General features: G+C 43.7%; 1 protein-coding gene across 1 annotated transcript; it reads right to left on the reverse strand.

The window, feature by feature from the left end:
- Window positions 1-4,941: 4,941 nt before the first annotated feature.
- Window positions 4,942-8,910, reverse strand: Ccl5 (chemokine (C-C motif) ligand 5). The gene is made up of 3 exons (XM_013013250.1): window positions 8,673-8,910; window positions 7,056-7,167; window positions 4,942-5,336 (listed from the first exon to the last, which is right to left on the reverse strand). Exons 1-3 carry the CDS (start codon window positions 8,746-8,748, stop codon window positions 5,249-5,251), a joined length of 276 nt encoding a protein of 91 aa, XP_012868704.1. The 5' UTR covers window positions 8,749-8,910; the 3' UTR covers window positions 4,942-5,248.
- Between the last annotated feature and the right edge of the window lie 9,472 nt (window positions 8,911-18,382).

Here is an 18,382-nt window from a genome sequence, read left to right on the forward strand (position 1 = left end):
AAAAAAAAAAAATGTGTGTGTGTGTTTGTGTGTGTGTGTGTGTGTGTGTGTGTGTGTGTGAATCCATCTCAACTGATGGCTGGGTGTGATGGAGCCTACCTGCTATCCCAGTGGCGTGGAAAAAACACAAATAGGAGGCTTACTTTCTGGGCCTGCTGGGACATAAAGTAAGAATCCATCTCCAGAAATAACAAACATAAAAGGGGCTTGTGTAATGGCAAAAGTGATCGGGTGCTGGCCACTCTGGGAAAACAAACACGATAAACATTTTGTATAACTATTGAGCCTTTGTGATCCTCTCCTAAGAATATCCTCCTTGGCTCTCACTGTCTGAATGTCTAGAGTCCAGTATAATTTATCATGTCCAGGTGTATTTTTTTTTTTTGTCTTTTACCATCCAGTATCTTTACTTGTAGTTTTCTTTTTGTTTTTTTTTTTTGGGGGGGTCTGGTCATGGGGCCTGAACTCCACTTCTGGCTTTTTTCTTATGTGGTGCTGAGGAATGGAACCCAGGGCCTCAGGCATGCAAGGCAAGCGCTCTACCACTGAGCCAACTTCCCAGCCCTACTTGTAGGTTTATAAGCACTTTCTAGTTACAACAAATGAAGGAAGCCACGTAACCGGTTTCTTTGTGTCTGGCTTAATTTCGCTTAATGTAATTTTTTCTCATCTTTCCATTTATTTACAAATGGTACAACATTGTTCTTTCTGATGGATGTATTTTGTGTATATTGTTATTGTATATTTTGTTTTGTTTTGATTGTGTATATTGTTAAGTCCACCCAGGAAAAATGACCCCTTCTCTTTGTTTTCTCTCCATGCAAAACTGCATATAGACTCCTTCTACTTGGTTCTCTCTCAGTGCAAGACTGCAGGTGGCCCTCCCTAAAAGTCCTCACCCAGCACCTGTAACCCAGGTAACTGGTTGCTGTGCACCTGCAGGAGAGTGGGAGGTCTCCCAGGCTCTGAGGTTACTTCCTCATATGCTATGGTCACACCTCCTTCTCACCCTTCCTTATATAATCTCCACCGTAAGTCCAAGCTGCTACATACTACACCCTACTCTACAGTGTGGCCCAGAAGTTTGGCTCTCCCAAATAAATTCTTTTCTGTCTGAACCATATGGCAGTCTCCTTTCTGCAACCTTTACACACACACACACACACACACACACACACACACACACTCATCACTTTTTCTTGATCCATTCATCCATGGGGGTTGATTCCATATCGTGGCTATGGTAAACTATGCTGTGATGAACACGGTGTGCTTGTAGTTTTAGTGTGGTCTTGTTTGTGGTCTATTGGATAGATGCCCAGGAGTAAAATTGCTGGGTCATAGGGAAGCTCTATGTTTAGTTTTTTAAGAAAACTCTATACTGCTTTCCAAGAGTGCTTGAACAAGTTTACATTCCCACCAACAGTGTAGTAGAATTCCCTTTTGGCTATATCCTTGCCAGCTTGGAGGAGAGAGACTTAGAGGTAACATTGATATAGAGGGTTTTGTGTTTGTTTTATATTATTATTATTATTGTAAAGGTGATGTACTGAGGGGTTACAGTTACATAAGTCAGGTAATGAGTCCATTTCCTTTTGAGTAGTATCACTTCTTCCTTCTTTTTCTCCCAGATTTTCTCTTTTTTTTTTTGGTCAGCCGGGGGGCCTGAACTCTGGGCCTGGCGCTGTCCCTCAGCTCTTCAGCTCAAGGCAAACACTCTACCACTTGAGCCACAGCACCATATCCAGCTTTTTTCTGTTTATGTGGTGCTGAGGAATCGAACCCAGGGCCTCATGCATGCAAGACAGGCACTCTACCACTGAGCCAACTTCCCAGCCCCACCAGATTTTCTCTTCAAGCCCTCCTCCCGCACAAGTTGTATAGTTCATTTTCAACATAGTGTCTAGTGAGTATCACTGCTGCATTTGTTCATCCTTTGTCCCACCATTTCTGTGCTTCCCTTACTCTCCCCCAAACAGATTAACTTGCATACAGACAAAAGGTACAGAAAGCAAAAACAGTGACAAAGGAGGAAAAGAAAAACAAGAAGCAAAATAACACAAAACATTTTGTTTCCATTTCTTGGAGTTCATTTCAATAAATACCATTTTATAAGAAAAATTTTAAGAAATAACAGATACTGGAGGCTAGTTAGACTCACTCTATTCATAAACTGAATATGGTAATTCATACCTGTAATCTCAGCAAAAGGCAGTTGGGTTAGGAGAATCATGGTCCAGGAGTGGACTGGGTAAAAATATGAGACCCTGTGGGAAAAACTAAAGCAAAAGGAACTGAGCATGACTCAAGTGCCTGCCTATGAAACATAAGGCTCTGAGTTCAAACCCCAGTACTGAAAGAAGAAAAGAGTAAGAACAAACAAACAACAACCCCTCATTCCCCCCCAAAAAAACCCTAGGTATTTTTTATTGTGAAAATACTGTACAGAGGGGTTACAATTACATGAGTAAGATAATGAGTACATTTCTTATCAAGCATTGTAGCCTTCTCCTTTGCTTCCCGTTCCCATCCCTTCCCATCCTCCCCACCGTCCCCACCACCAAAGTTGTAAAGTTCGTTTTTCGACATAACGACTTGTACATCTCATTGTTGAAATGGGTCCTCCTGTATCCCTGTTTTAACTATTTGTTTTTTCCCTTCCCCTCCACATATACCAACATCATATATAGTGAAAGCAGGGGTTATACCATGGGGGAGGGACATACAAAGCAACAAAGACATAATCTTATAAATATGTTAGAAACAATCGCATGAAAGATCTCTCTCTCTCTCTCTCTCTTTGATCAGTCGTGGGGCTTGAGCTCTAGGCCTGGGAGCTATCCCTGAGCAATTCAGCTCAAGGCTCATGCTCTACCACTTGAGCCATAGCGCCACTTCTAGTTTTCTGGTGGTTTTTTTTTTTTTTTTGTGATTAAGTGATTACATCATTTCCCAAATTTCACAGTATTGTGGGATAGTGATGCTCATTTAAAGTCACAAACTCATTCTAACTTTCTGGAGCAAATTGTCTATCACAGTCTATAACATATAACCGTGTACACATATACTTCATACATGTGATCAGCAGCATGGGGTTATTTAATAGTGGTTCGACCAGATGAGTGGGAGTTCTTTGTTTCTTAAGTCCTGTTAATTTTGTCATATCACCTAACATTTTGGATTTAACATCCACTTATCAAGGAGACCATGTACCGTTTGTCTCTTTGCTCTTGGCTTACCTCGCTCAACATGATTTCTTCTAGCTCCATCCATTTCCCTGCAAATGCCATTATTTTGTCATTTCTAATGGCTGCATAATATTCCATTGTGTATAGATACCACGATTTTTTGATCCATTCACCTGTGGTGGGGCATCTGGGTTGTTTCTGTATCCTAGCTATTGTGAACAGTGCTGCAATAAACATGGAGGTGCATGTGTCCTTGTATATTAGTTCCTGTTGTTCAGGGTAGATGCCTAGAAGTGGTATGATTGGGTCATTAGGGAGGTCAATATTTAGCTTTCTGAGGACCCTCCAGACTGCTTTCCAAAGTGGTTGTATAAGTGTACATTCCCACCAGCAGTGTAATACAGGGTTCCTCTTTCTCTGCATCCCCTCCAGCATTTGTTGTTGACTGACTTTTGAATGTAGGCCATTCTGACTGGGGTAAGGTGTTATCTCAGGGTTGTCTTTATTTGCATTTCCTTCACAACTAGGGATGGTGAACATTTCCTCATGTGTTTCTTTGCCATTTTTATTTCTTTATCTGAGAAGTCCCTCTTTAGTTCTCTTGCCCATTTAGTAATTGGTTTGTTAGGTTTAGGAGGGATTAGTTTCTTGAGTTCCCTGTATATACTGGATATTAACCCCTTGTCTGATATATTGCTGGTAAATATTTTTTCCCAATTAGTTGGTTGTCTTTCTAGCTTAAACCCTAGTATTTTTTTTTAAATTTTATTTTATTTTATTTGTGAACATACTGTACAGAGGGGTTACAATTGCATGGGCGGGATAATGCGTACATTTCTTACCAAGCATTGCCGCCTCCTCCTTTGTTTACCCTTCCCATCCCTTCCCAGCCTCCCCCCTCCCCCCCATAACCCTAGTATTTTTAAACCCTCCCCTGCTTTGGAGAAGGTTGTAGAGCTTTGGACAAGTCATCTTCGTCTTGTCAAATGTTTTCTTGACTGTAAACAGCTAACAATAGTACATACCCCATAGGGTTAGAAAGGTGACGAATGCAGGGGACTGGGCCAAGGCTTGGGACACAGTGAGGGCTCAGTTAATGCCACCTGCACTTGCGCTTGTATGTCATCAGTATGTGTTCATGGGGAGGGACAGGTAGATGGCGCTGCTGCTGTTGTAAAAACCCACAAAATGCCTCATCCTTCTTACCATAAAGACCTGAGGTTTTGAGATTGTCACTACATTCTGTTCCTGGGGGCAAGAGTGGTGCTGGGGGTAAGAGGTGGAGGTGCTAAGTTGGAAGGACCAGTTGAAACCTGAGGAAACAGGAGAGTAGCAGGGAGATAAATACATTTGGGGGGGGAGCGGGTACTTAAGAGTGGGGATATAGCTAATGTCATCCCTCCGTGGAATGAATATCTCTCTAGTTGTTGTACTGTTTGCCTGCCCATGCTCCCCTTCCAGAGAGCTTCTGCTCCCAGCCCTGCTGATCTGGAAGTGCCCTGCCCCCAGAGGCTAGTGTGGATAGCCAATCTATGTGGTTCTCCCAGGTAGGGGAGGTTTTTAGGATCACTATTGTGTGGCAGGATCCTTGGCCTCTCAGGGATAAATTAAGTAGGGGTTTAGGAAGAAGCTTCTCAAGCTGGTTAGGTCAGAGCAAGCAGCTTGGACCCCTAAAACAAAAGAAAGAACGCTCATGAAGGATTCCCAAGATAGAAATCAAACCAGGGAGCCAGCTGTCATTGCCCTGAACATTTTTTAATAACAAACATATTTTATATTTGCCAGTCAGCACTTGTGAGAGCCTGAGATGGGAGCTTTTTCCTATGGGAGATCCCATGGGATCTGAAGAAGTGAGCCTAGAGACTTCCTGTTGCCCGAACAGAGCCTCCGTAATTCTAGGTGTTAGGCCAGGCAGACTGTTGGAGTTGCTACTGTGTGATTGAATCTGTGTCCTTCCAGGGATGACTGGCAGAGAGTTGGGGAGAAGCTTCCCAAATTAGAATAAGAGAGCACAGTAACAGATGGGTTTATACAAAGTCAGATTCAAGATGCCTTCTGTCCTAGCTCATCTCCAAAGAGTTGATATATTCCCGAACCCATTTCTTCTCAGGGTTGGCACATACCTGGCGGTTCTTTCGAGTCACAAAGCTGGAGAGAAGAAGACAGTAAGACCTTGTTAGGACGGGGACAGCCAGTTTTGAGTCCAAGGTGGATTGAGGCATAAAGGGGCATGGTCATAGTAGCAAGGGAGGGTATTTTTTATGGAACCCCATAAGCGCTTACTTATTTATTCATCCATTTGTTTTTGTGCCAGTATTGGGGTTTGAACTCATGGCCTCACACTCCAGCTTGGCTTTTTTTCATCAAGGCTGATGCTTTACCATTCAGTCTACATCTTCACTTCCAGCTTTCTGCTGGTTAATTGGAGATAGAGTCTCATAGGCTTTGAACTGTGATCCTCAGATCTTAGCCTCCTGAGTAGTTAGAATCACAGGCATGAACAATGTGAGATCCAAGGGCCTGGTGCTAGACCTGGCTCAGAAAGGTTGAGGGGCCTGAGACCTTGGCAGCATCAAAGAACTTTATGCATTTAATTGCCATCATGTGCAATCCTGAGAGTTGGAGGCCTTGTTCCTGCAGTCATGAAGGTCAGTCCAGCTTCCTCTTTACCTACCTGATATGAGACTAGTTCTGTGTGGGAAAGACATGGGTCTGGGCAACAGTGCAGCCAAGGAATCCATAACTTTGGTTGGTCCAACCTACTTGGCTCCTTCTCATTTTTGCTTCTAATTTTTTTTTTTTGGGTCGGTTATGGGGCCTGAACTCTGGGCCTGGGTGCTGTCCCTGAGCTCTTCATCTCAAGGCAAGTGCTCTACCACTTTGAACCACAGTGCCACTTCTGGTTTTCTGGTGGTTTATTGGAGATAAAAGTCTTATGGACTTTCCTGCCCGGGCTGGCTTTGAACCGTGATCCTCAGATCTCAGCTTCCTGACTAGCTAGGATTACAGCCACCACCGCCTGGCATTGGCTTCTTCTTTAGGGTGTGTTCCCATACATTATTATCATACTTTTTTAAATGGAACATTGGCCAGGCATTGATGACTCATGTCTGTAATCCTAGCTTCTCAGGAAGCTGAGATCTAAGGATTCATGATTTGAAGCCAGACCAGACAGAAAAGTCCATGAGACTCTTACTCCAATTAACTTACTTCCAACTAACCAGCAAAAAGCCTGAAGTAGATCTATGGCTCAAGTGGTAGAATACCAGCCTTGAGTGAAAAAGCCTTGTGAAAGTGCAAGGCTCTAAATTCAAGCCCTAGTACTGAGGAATCAAACCCAGGGCTTCATGCATGTTAGGCAAACACTCTACCACTAAGCCACATTCCCAGTCCAAGTCCATGAGACTCTTACCTCCACTCTTAACCACCAGAAAACCAGAAGTGGCGTTGTGGCTCAGTACCAATGTGTACTCAAAAAAAAGAAAGAAAATACAGAACTGAAACCTACTGTCCCAGTAGGTTTTTGTGGTAGAGCGCTCACTTTGAGCTGAAGAACTCAGGGACAGCCCCCAGGAAAAAAAAATCGAACATTGATTTTACTTACTAAAGGTAGGACACTAATGTAAATACTTTAGGGGTTTTCATAGAAAGATATTGTGCAGCTCTCTAGAAGTTTTAAAATCTTAACTGAAGTTCCTAGTAACAAGGATGGAGAGAGAGGAGCCTGGCTATTTTAGGAGCTGGAGGGTGGTGGGAGTTGGGAGGGCACCCTCAGAGGGCTCCTGTAGGAGGATTAGATCTGGGAGCTAGCAGCATCCCTTCCTCAACCTTGTATCCTCTAGAGAAATCCCTGAGACTGAGACTTACACAACTGCTAGGTTGGAGCACTTGCCACTGGTGTAGAAATACTCCTTGATGTGGGTTCGAGGCAGTGGGCGAGAGATGTAGGCAAAACAGCAGGGGGTGGTATCAGAGGCATCTGAGGAAGGAAGGAGGCAACCTTTTTATTCATTGCAAATGTACAATGGGAAGTTTGGTATACACAATTATCCTTGATAGAAACGGGGCTTCAAAGGCAGTAAAGGTATTTGGTGATAAATACACAGTGGCATAGAAGGGATTCTATCAGAAGTCACTAATCTCTCTAAAACCTGTTAGACCCTTGAGTCAAGCTGGTATCCCTTCATATTATAACAGCCTACTCTGATTCTCAAGACATTCTAGACCTTCTCCTTCCCTGTTCAGGGTTCTCTGCCCTCATTCTTGTTCTTTCAGGGTTCCTAGTGGGTTTGAAACTTGGTTCTTTGAGGTATAGGATAGGTTATAAGGAGTCTTTTCAAAACTGTAGCTCAGTGGCTCAACCAGAAATTTAGTTGGACCTGCAAAACACATATGGCGGGCTGGGAAGGTTGCTCAGTGGTAGAGCGCTTGCCTTGCATGCCTGAGGCCCTGGGTTTGATTCCTCAGCACCACATAAGCAAAAAGCTGGAAGTTGCGCTGTGGCTCAACTAGCCTTGAGCTGAAGAGCTGAGGGACAGTGCCCAGGCCCAGAGTTCAGGCCCCACGACTGGACCCCCCCAAAAAAAACCACATATGGCATTCTGGGAGCCTCTGGCTAGGTGGCAGTGGGAACTCTGAATTGAGAACTTAAAGTTACTTCATTTAAGATGTTCATAAGCAGCTCATATACCACTCCCTAGCAGAGATGTGGTGTTTCTTGTCCTAATCAAAGCTTGCTTGGAAACCCATTTCCTTGCTTCCTATAACAACCTTTCAGGCCTTAGTTTCTCTTCTGTACATCAAAGCAGCTACTCAAAGAGTAGTTTCATTAATAAGATAACATATAGAGCAATCAGCACAATGCCTGACCCATAGTAGCCTTTTAGTTAGCCTTTATTCTTAAGTCTCACTTTTTTCTATCTATAACATGAATGAAGCTGCCCACTGTAATCCTCAGGGAGCTCAGGCCTAAGGATCACAGTTCAGAGCCAGCCTGGGCAGAAAAGTCTGTGAAACTCTTATCTCCAATTAACCAGCAAAAACTGGAAAGAGAGGTGTGGCTCAAGTGGTAGAGTACCAGTGTTGAATGAAAATGCCAAGCCAGAGTTCAGGGCCCTTAATCTAAGCTCCAGTACCAATGTGTACTCAAAAAAAAGAGAAAGAAAATATAGAATGAAACCTATTGTCCCAGTAGTTTTTTGTTAATTGTTTAAAAGCTTCTTAGAAACTCTGCTGGTGACAGGTATGAGTCAGTCATGGCCTGCCAGCATGAGCTCACACTCAGTGAGCCCCAGCAGGGCTTAGCTGCATGGACCTTGGAGACAGAAAAGCTGTTCATAGATCTTGCCGTGAATGGGAGCACCAGGACATCTGGATAAAACAGTAGATAAGAAAGTAAATAATGGAATAGTGGGATGAGGTGGGTCTTTTAGGGGAGAGAATGGGCTGACTTCATGGGTAGAGGTGGTCAGGATGGGAACTTACATGGGGAGGCGGATGCAGGGGCGCAGAGGGCCGCGATGGTGAGAAGGATGGCGAGGGCTGCTGCAGACATCTTCATGGTTCCTGGAGCTCAGGATGTGGCAGAGGCTCTGCCGTCTCAGGATCCCTCCACAGCTCAGGAGGGCCCTTTATAGTGAGCCAGTGCCCCCCTCCTTCCCCCAGGCAGTTTCCAAAACACTGCTTAGTGTGCTGGCTGATGTCATAAGTGAAGTTATACGAAATGGAAAAGAAAACTGAAATAGTCTCCGGAAATGTGAGTGGCTTTTCAATTCTCTCTGTCCTCCCATCCAGGGTGAGCTTATTGCCTCCCCTTTTGCTTCACCTTCCTGTATAGACTCTCCCCAGAGAGGGGGAAGCTGCTGCCCCAAAGGCAAGAAGAGGGGAATTATAGTAGAGATGGGTCAGAGCCACTAGTCTGCACTTGGTTCCTTTCCAAGCTCCTGCTTAGCTTTGATTTTATATCTGTCTTTTCTCATCCTGCAGAAGGATGTGATTAACAAGATGTTTTATTGAGGAACGTCCTTTGGTCACATAGTCTCCAAAGGAGGTGAGAGAACACACCCCATGACTGGGGGCAGTGGCTCTGAGTGGCATTGTTTTTGTTTTTGTTTTCCCACAGGATAGAAGTTGGAGTGATTCCTGTTTTGGTGGGAGAGGGTGGTTTCTTGCTTTCATTGTGCCCATCGGGTCACTCCTATTTACTTGCTGAATGATATTTGGGAAAATTCCTTAATATATCTAATTTGTTTCCTTTCTGTGTATGTGACCATCCTGGGGCTTGAACTCAGGGCCTGGGTGCTGTCCCTGAGCTTCTTTTACTCAAAGGCTAGCACTCTACCACTTTAGCTACAGTGCCATCTCTGGCCTTTTCTGTGTATGTGGCACTGAGGAATCAAACCCAGGGCTTTATGCATGCTAGGCAAGCACTCTACCACTAAGCCACATTCCTAGTCCAAGTCCATGAGACTCTTATCTCCACTCTTAACCACCAGAAAACCAGAAGTGGCGGTGCGGCTCAAGTGGTAGAGAGCTCGCCTTGAGCTGAATAGCTCAGGGACAGTCCCCAGGCCCAGAGTTCAAGCCCCACAACTGACAAAAAGAAAAAATAAAAAAGAGTGTTTTGGGCACCATGGTGAGCAAGGCAGTCAGAGGCCTGTCCCTGAAACAGCTCTGCAGGAGGGGGATCTGGAGAAGGGAATAATGTAAAGGATATGTGTGCTCCTTGATTGTGAATCACTGTCTTCATCTCTTGTAGAATTCTGTGACGATAGCATTCTTTTCTGTTTATCTTTGGTATTCTACTGCCTTTCAACCAGTGTTTTAGATATGAGAGATGCTAAGTCAACACAGTCTTAATAGCTTATAGCATATTGAATAAGCATATCACTTATTAATAAAGGCTTTGGGAAAGTTGATTACTTCCTTTCCTTTAAGCCTAAGTTTCCTCATTGGTAAAGTGAGAGATTGGATCCAACCCATTTTGAGTAGTGGAACCATTCAGGAATCTGATGAAAGCCATTGGCATTTCCATCAGTACAAAGAGAACTACACCATACACTTGTTTTACATATGGAGGGTTCTTAGACTTCTGGCACCCTTTTCCCACAAGCCTCTCTAAAGCCACAAGCCTCTTGTCTCTAGCCAGTGCAGCCTGCCCAGTACAAGTTTGGCTTTTCCACTGTCATTCTCTCTTTTCCCAAGCATAGATGGCTGGCTGCCTGCCAGTTTTACCCTGTGCTGTTACAAAACTGAAAACCGAATGCAGGCTGAGAAACTGAAACCTTGTTCCGTGTAGATTCCAGTGCTTTGGTCAGACATGGAGGCAAGTCTTTTCACAAACAACTACTAAAGCAGGGAAAGTCCCCCCAGTCTCTAGGAATCTGGGTCCCTAAGAGAAGCTAGATGCAAAGCCACTTTCCACCAATGGGCTCTAATTTTCCTCATCTGTAAATAGGAGGGTCCAATCCCTCAGAGGAGGAGGGAAAGTACTAGTTGGCTCAGCAAAGCACTGTCTCGCTGTCTCTGTAGGTTCTCAGTTGGGACAAGTGCTCCATGGGTAGTGGTTAAGGATCTGTAAAAGGTGGTGTAGTTGCAAACTGAGACCTTCCAGCAGGCTCAGGGAATGGGCCTACGTGTAGAAGAGGCTCCAGACAATTATGTCCTGCCATTGGCTTTGAATCTGGTCCTGGTTTGCTCTTTTTATGTTAATCTACCCCATGTCATTTATTGTTTTCTCTCCTTCTCTCCCTTTTTTTTCCTTCCCTGCCACCAAATATGTATTTCGTTCGATAAGTCAGGGATACTGACTTGAACAGCTGCTCTTACAGTTCTGACCACATTCAGGCTGGAAGGTTGCAGCTTGGCCTTTACCCACTCTTCTCACCTCCACCACATAGGACAGTGAATGACTGCACACCCCCACTTGTTTTCTGCAGATGGAACCACATGTGGTATGTTCGTTGATGGGTGCAGTGCTCATCAGCCTGGTGTTACTGGAAGGACCCTCACAAAGTACCTTAGGGGTTATGTGGTTGTGGGAGTGAGGGCTTAGGGTGTGCACTGGTTTTACAATTGCTGGGTGACAGATGCCTCAGGCCCTAGTCCTGACACATTGGAGTCCATTTTTTTTCCGAGTCCTAAGCACTGTCTCTGAACTTTTGTGCTCAAGGCTAGTGCTCTTCTACTTTGAGCCACCATGCCATTTCTGGCTTTTTGGTAGTTAACTGGAGATGAGAATCTCATGGACTTTCTTGCTCAGGGCAGCTTTGAACCATGATCCTCAGTTCTCAGCCTCCTGAGTAGCTAGGATTACAAGTATGGACCACCAACACCTGGCTTGGAGTCCTTTCTTTTTCCTTTCCTTTTCTTTTCTTTTTGCATGGTATTTAGAGGCTTTCCTTTTTCATCATGTATACCCGTTAATGAAATTCCCTATTTTGCACTCTTCAGGAGCTCTTATTGTCAGTGTACTGCCCTTCATTTGTGCTTTCCCTGCTTTTTAGCAGAAAGCCTGATGAGTCAGAACAAACTTGAGGTTGAAATCTGATAAAACTATGTGTCTGATTAGACATTGTTTATATGTCTTTGGATGAACCATAATTTTTCTCTATCTTTGTTTCTTTTCTGGAAATGGGGCTAAGAACACCTAGCTCCTAGAATACCTCTGAGAATTAAATGAAGCAGTGTACTTTGTACCATTTTTACCACAAAGTAGGTGATCAGAAAGAAATTCCTTATTTTTCTTCTCTGGAATATCTAGGCTCCAGCATTTCTTCTCCCAGTGACCTCTCTTTCCTGATAATAAAGCTTATCTCAGCTGAGACTCAGGAGGCATTGGGGTGAGAGAGGAGGAGAGCAGACAACAATTTTCCATCAGTGGTCAGATGCCAGTGCTAGACTCTGGTGGCATTATTCTACTATTAGGCAGAAACACCTACAATGTGATAATGACTCAGAATGCCCTGAGGTTTGCACCCTCTTGTGTAGCTTCCTTCAGACACCCAGTTTCATGTTCTACCCTTCACCAGATCTTTCTTTCAGAGCCTAGCCATGGACTGAGACATGATTCCTTCTTTTTTCCTGGCTGTCCTCATAGGCCAGTACCCAGATGCTTTCTAGATGAGTTTCACATACAGGCTTAAAAACAAAGTGACAAAATGTTCAGAATCTAACAGGAGTCTGTAGTTGTGATCTGGATTCTGCTCCTTTTTAATTTTTGTTTTGGGACTTGAAATCAGGGCCTGGTTGCCATCCTTTAGCTTTTTTTGCTCAAGGTGGACACTGCCACTTGAGCCAGAGCTCCAGTTCTGGCTTTTTGCTGGCTAATTGGAGATAAGAGTCTCATGAACTTTCTTGCCCAGGCTGGCTTCTAACTCAATCCTAAGATTTCAGGCTCCTGAGTAGCTAGGAATATGAGTTTGAGCCTTTGGTGCTTGGATTCTATCCCTTTTTTTGATCTGATCTCAGGAAGTCTCTTGGCTTCTTGTGCATTGTCTTCAGTCTCAGAGATGGAGGTCCCCAGTCCCTTGTTTCTCATCTACACTGCTTCCCCAGCCCCCTCTGCCCACATCTTCTCCAGCTCTCAGTTCTGCAGAACATTCTGACCTTAGAACCTTAGAACCTCTGCAGCCATTTGCATAGTTGAGGAATTTCCATGTAAATGTGGAAATCCCTCTAATTAGGTTTTGGAAATGCTGTACCTTGGTCAGCTATTCCTTCTAGACTAGTTAGCTTTGGTGAAAAGAGGAAGAGACTAAGAAATGAGAGGCCTGAATTTAGTCCCAGTTTACCCTCAATTGTACTTTCCCTACTTTTCCTTTGTAGACTTATTTCCTCATCTTGGAATTGGAGGGCCAAGAATACTGTTTCTGAGACCCTTTCCTTCCTACAAAAGTAAGCCAGATGCCCATGACTCATGCCTGTAATCCTAGTTACACAGGAAACTGAGATATGAGGACTGAGGTTTGAAACCAACCTGAGCAGGAAAGTTTTCTGTGAGAGTTTTATTTCTTTCTTTTTTTTTTTTTTTTGGGTCCGGTCGTGGAGCCTGAACTCTAAGCCTGGGCACTGTCCCTCAGCTCTTCAGCTCAAGGCTAGTGCTCTACCACTTGAGCCACAGTGCCACTTCCGGCTTTTTTCTTTTTGTTTATGTGGTGCTGAGGAATCGAACCCAGGGCCTCGAGCATGCAAGGCAAGCGCTCTACCACTGAGCCACCTTCCCAGCCCTGTGAGAGTTTTATTTCTAATCAACTAAAAAAATGCTGAAAATGGAGCTGTGGCTCACATGGAAACACTCCAGCCTTGAATGAAAAAGCCAAGGGATAGCACTTAGGCCCTGAGTACAAGCCCTAGTACTAGGCACATATGCACATGCACATACACACACATACATACATTTGTACTCACAAAGATTAAAAAAACCCAAAACAACCAAGTGACCCTGGTGTACTAGAGATAGACTTGGGGTTGGAGACTTATTGCCCCAAATCAGTTTGCATCACTCCTCCTATGGGTAAGGCTGAAGACTTGTCATCCCTTGCTCCCCTCTCATCCTTCCGAGGCCTGGCATTCAACGTCCCACTTAGCTCCAGGAAATGCTGCACTCCTCCATCTACCCACCACATCAGCTTCTACCCTCCACTCACTCTCCCCTTCACTCCTCACAACTTCCCATGCATCCATCCTTTCCACTACTCATTCATCTCTATATCTCCTGTTGGTTAAAATTCTTTGTTCATAAATGAATAAAATAACAGTTACTAATTCAGGAAGGTAATATATTGGGGAAAATGTGAAGTACCTCATGGATTAAAGCACCAGAGATCCTGGTTTGGAAAAAGGACTGGTAAGAAATCAGAAAATCACTGGTTGAGTCACAGAACTACTAGGGTGCCACTAGATATCCTCCAGCTATTTTTCTCATCCTCACTCTACTGAGAATCACAATCTTGGGGGTGGGAATGTATCCAGCCAAACTTTCATCATTTTCTTGCTTCCTGGCTGGAAGAACAGAGCATTTGTTTTTCAGGATTACTGAGACTGTATACCCTAGACTGAATACCCTATATACCCTGGGGAATAATTCCAAAAGGATGTCAAGGTGATATTGGCAGTGGAGAATGGATATTGTGAAGAAAAATGAAAACAAAAAAAATTGACCCACCAATACTCCATCCATCCATCCATCCATCCACCCATTGACCTATCCACCCCTCTGGCTACCCACCCACTCATATATTTGTATCCATCTATTCTCTTAGCCAATCAAACTATGCTTTTATTAATTACCTATTGTGTTCCATAGCAAACACTGAGATATAGTGCAAGGCTACTAATTAGGAACATCTGCTGGGGGTGTGGCTCAAGTTGTAGAGTACTTGCCGTGCAAACACAAAACTTCAAGTCCCAGTATTGTCCACCCACTCCCCGCCCCCAGTTGGAAAGAATGAATATAGGAATCCCTGCCTTGAGGAAGTGAAATGAGTTATTGGATGAGTTAATGGGGTGTTAAGTACTAAAAAAGAAAATGGCTTGACTGTGGTTACTTCAAATTTCCAGAGTGGTTGAAAACGACACCCTGGGCTCGTGTGAGCTGATATTTTTTGACATCCTCATTGCCTACCATCCAGTGGTAGTCTTTCAGAGGATCTGTTGAGATGTTGCAGTTCCTTAATAATGAATGTCTAAGGTTATCACTGTTGCTCACCTCTGAGGAGTGGATGGAGAAGTCTCTGGAGAGGTCTCAGGAAACAGCACCAAGGATGTAGATGTGAGACTGGTCTTGTTTCTTGTGACTGGAAGGAATGACCAGGGGAAGTTCTGAGCTTTATTTTTCTAATTTTTTTTGGCTATCATATATTAGTTATACATATTAATAGGGCTCTTTGTGATCATTCAACACATGCATACTGGTACATTGATTAAAATCAGCCTCCTTGTATCTAGTTTCCCCTCCCTACCTGTAGTGATTACTATTCCACACTCAGATTGACTTGTTGGCTTGCACATATGAGTGAGAACATGCACCACTTGTTTTTCTTAGTCTGGCTTATTTCACACTTAGCTCAGTGTCCTCCAGTTCCATGCATTTTGCTGAAAATGTCAGGATTCTTTCCTCCTCCACTTTTTCTTCCTCCCCCTTCTTTCCATCTTTTTTTTGTGCGTGTGTGCTGGTACTAAGGCTTGAACTCAAGGCCTGGGTGCTATCCCTTAGCTTTTTTTTTTGCTCAAGGCTAGTTGATCAACCACTTGAGCCACATCTCCATTCCAGTCTTTTTTGCTAATTCCTTGTTGATAGAGTCACTCAGATTTGTCTTCACCAGGCTGACTTTAAAACATGATCTTTAGATCCTGGCCTCTTGAGTAGCTAGGATTATAGATGTGAGCCACAAGCACCCAGTTTTACCCTAGGTTTTAAATGTCCTCTGTTGTCACTTTGAATTTCTCTCTGTTGATCAGTCTCAGGTCTTGTTGCTTTACTGTGTGTGTGTGTGTGTGTGTGTGTGTGTGTGTGTGTGTTTCAGACAAAGTCTCCCTATATTGCCAAAGCTGGCCAGGAACTTACTAATAGCTTAAGCTGGCTTGGAACTTACTATATAACTTAGGCTGCCCTTAAACTCAAGATCCTCCTGCTTCAGCCTTTTAGTGCTGGGATTATAAACAGCGCCTTTCTTTAGCCCTCTCTCTTCCTTTCTCTGCTTTCTTTACTGTTTAACTTCCTGTCACTTTGTTGTTGTTGTGTTGTTTTTGTTGCCAGTCCTGGGGCTTGAACTCTGGGCCCAGGGCACTGTCCCTGAGTTTCTTTTGCTCAAGCCTAGCACTCTACCACTTGAGCCACAGCACCACTTCTGGCTTTTTCTGCTTATGTGGTACTGAGAAATTGAACCTAGGGCTTCATGAATGCTAGGCAAGCACTCTACCACTGAGCCACATTCCCAGACCCCTTCCTGTCACTTTGTATGCAGAATAGTTTTCCTTTCCCTTTTCCCTTTCCTTTCTCTCCTCCTGCCCCATGCCCTAGGATTCCCATTTTCCATCTACATGCTTTGATCTTGTAAGGTATTACCTAAACAAAACCAGTTCCCTTTTTAAGAGCAACTCTGATGCTAGCTGCTTGGGCTTTTCTTACTCTGTCACCTTCAGATGCAGTTACCCCTAGCCAGCAACTGGGTGCACTGGAATTCTGTGGGCACATCTCTGTGATTTAGTGGAACTTGCTTCTGAGAAGGAGCTGGCTGTACTTTTTTTTTTTGCTTTTTCCTTTTATTTATTTTTGTATGTTTTTTTGTATGTTTTTTATTGTAAAAAATGCTGTACAGAAGGGTTACAGTTACATGAGCAAGGTAATGAGTACATTTCCTATTGAGCATTGTTGCCTCCTCCTTTGTTTTCTACTATCCCTTCCCCCCACCTCCACAACTACCCCGCCCCCTCCCGAGGAAGTTGTAAAGTTCATTTTCAACATAGTGTTTTGTATTTCTCATTGTTACAATGGGTCAACCTGTATCCTTATTTAAGGATTTTGTTTTTTTCCCTTCTCCTCCCCGAATTAGAGAAGTGTATATACAAGATTCAGGGCACCGACATCAAATACAGTGAAAATAGGGATTATACCATGAGGGAGGAACTATGACCATATAAGATGATGTTAAGCGAAATGAACCCCAAGATAGGGACACAAATATCTTTTTTCTTTCTTGCTATTGGTTCTAATGTATTTATAATGCACCATGTGATTTGTTGTTGTTGTTGTTGCTAGCTGTATTTTAACACATTAGAACCACAGGGAAATTGAGTTTCATCTTTGCTGGTGCCCAAAGTAGAGACAAACTCATCAGATAAAAGGCAAGCTCTATTGAGCTCTCTAGAATTTAACTTCTACCCATCTTGATGATGGAGGTGATTATCTCTCGCAGCATGTGGATGATTTGCAGATGTAACTTAAGAATGAAATTGGGAGGGGTTTTGTTGCTATGTCTTCATGACACACCTACACAGCCTCTGCAGAGACTCAAAGTGAGGCTATAATAGTCACCTCCTATTTGTGCGTCTCTGTGTCCTTGGGGATATCATGCTCTGCTGTGCCCAGCCATTGTGCTTTCCTGCTAGTTGGGATGGTAGGTTTGTATTACCATGCCCAGCTATTGGTTGAAATTCTGGTTTTATTCTAGGACCCTAAGGTCTTAGGTTCTGAGTGCTTCCCCAAACCAGAAGATTTAAGATCCAAACTTGGCCTTGCTCTTGAAACTGCCTTGCAGGAGCCTTTACTTCAGACTTTGAGCTCTACCAATGATTGTCCCCCTTCCTCTGACAGAAGTATTGCTGCTTGTCTGCCTGGCCTTTGGATAATATTCTTGGGTCTGTGTTCAACTTGGCCCTTGGGATGACTATTTACCTGAGCCTTATCACTCCCTTGAGAGTATCCTCAGGTAGCCCATTAATAACCTACCTTTGGCTCTTGAAGCAGACCTGTCTAGTGCCTGTCTCACTTTGGGGTGCAGGGAACAGGTAGTGTGTAGTGGAGAGGTGAGCTTTAGTACCTTCTTACTATCTCTCAGCCTAACTGGCTGAGCTTCATCAGCTCTCTGTTGGTCTGTATTTTCCACCATTCTTTGCTTTTTCTTGGGTGAAGTCAGTGAAGACCCTTGATGATAATACCAATAACTCTAATCAATAATGGTTACTAAGAACTAGAACTGAAATTTTGTTGAGCTTTAATTTTCTACTTTGCAGACACTTGCTAATTGCTTTAAGTGAGTCATCTTATTTAAGGGGACCACAATAACCCTGGGAAGGATGGACAATGACTAATTCCACTTTATAGACTGAGGTGCCGTGAGATGAATTAAAATGTCTGAAATCACAAGTCCTGGAGCTATGATAATAGATGGCATGCCAAGCATACTTCATCTTATGTACAATAAGTATCTCCTATCATTATTCTTCATATTCTACACATGAATTCACTCAGATCGGGTGCTTTAAAATATGTCCACAGACTTTTTGATGTTTCTCCCATCCAGTGGAACATATGTCCTTGGACCTTGTTTTTGTTTTTTGGGTTTTTTTTTGGGTCCGGTCGTGGGGCCTGAACTCTGGGCCTGGGCGCTGTCCCTCAGCTCTTCAGCTCAAGGCTAGCGCTCTACCACTTGAGCCACCTTCCCAGACAATAAATCCATTCTAAATTCTATTTA

The sequence above is a fragment of the Dipodomys ordii genome, unplaced genomic scaffold (genome assembly GCF_000151885.1).
Source record: "Dipodomys ordii isolate 6190 unplaced genomic scaffold, Dord_2.0 Scaffold19, whole genome shotgun sequence".
Taxonomy (NCBI): Eukaryota; Metazoa; Chordata; class Mammalia; order Rodentia; family Heteromyidae; genus Dipodomys; species Dipodomys ordii.

What these genes read in the sequence shown, in the direction of transcription:
- Ccl5 (XM_013013250.1), bottom strand. Translation starts at nt 8,748, where the DNA reads ATGAAGATGTCTGCAGCAGCCCTCGCCATCCTTCTCACCATCGCGGCC. An exon ending in CCCTGCATCCGCCTCCCCAT is followed by an intron (nt 7,168 to 8,672) that starts GTAAGTTCCCAT and finishes TTCCTTCCTCAG; the next exon opens with ATGCCTCTGATACCACCCCC. An exon ending in TGCTCCAACCTAGCAGTTGT is followed by an intron (nt 5,337 to 7,055) that starts GTAAGTCTCAGT and finishes TCTTCTCTCCAG; the next exon opens with CTTTGTGACTCGAAAGAACC.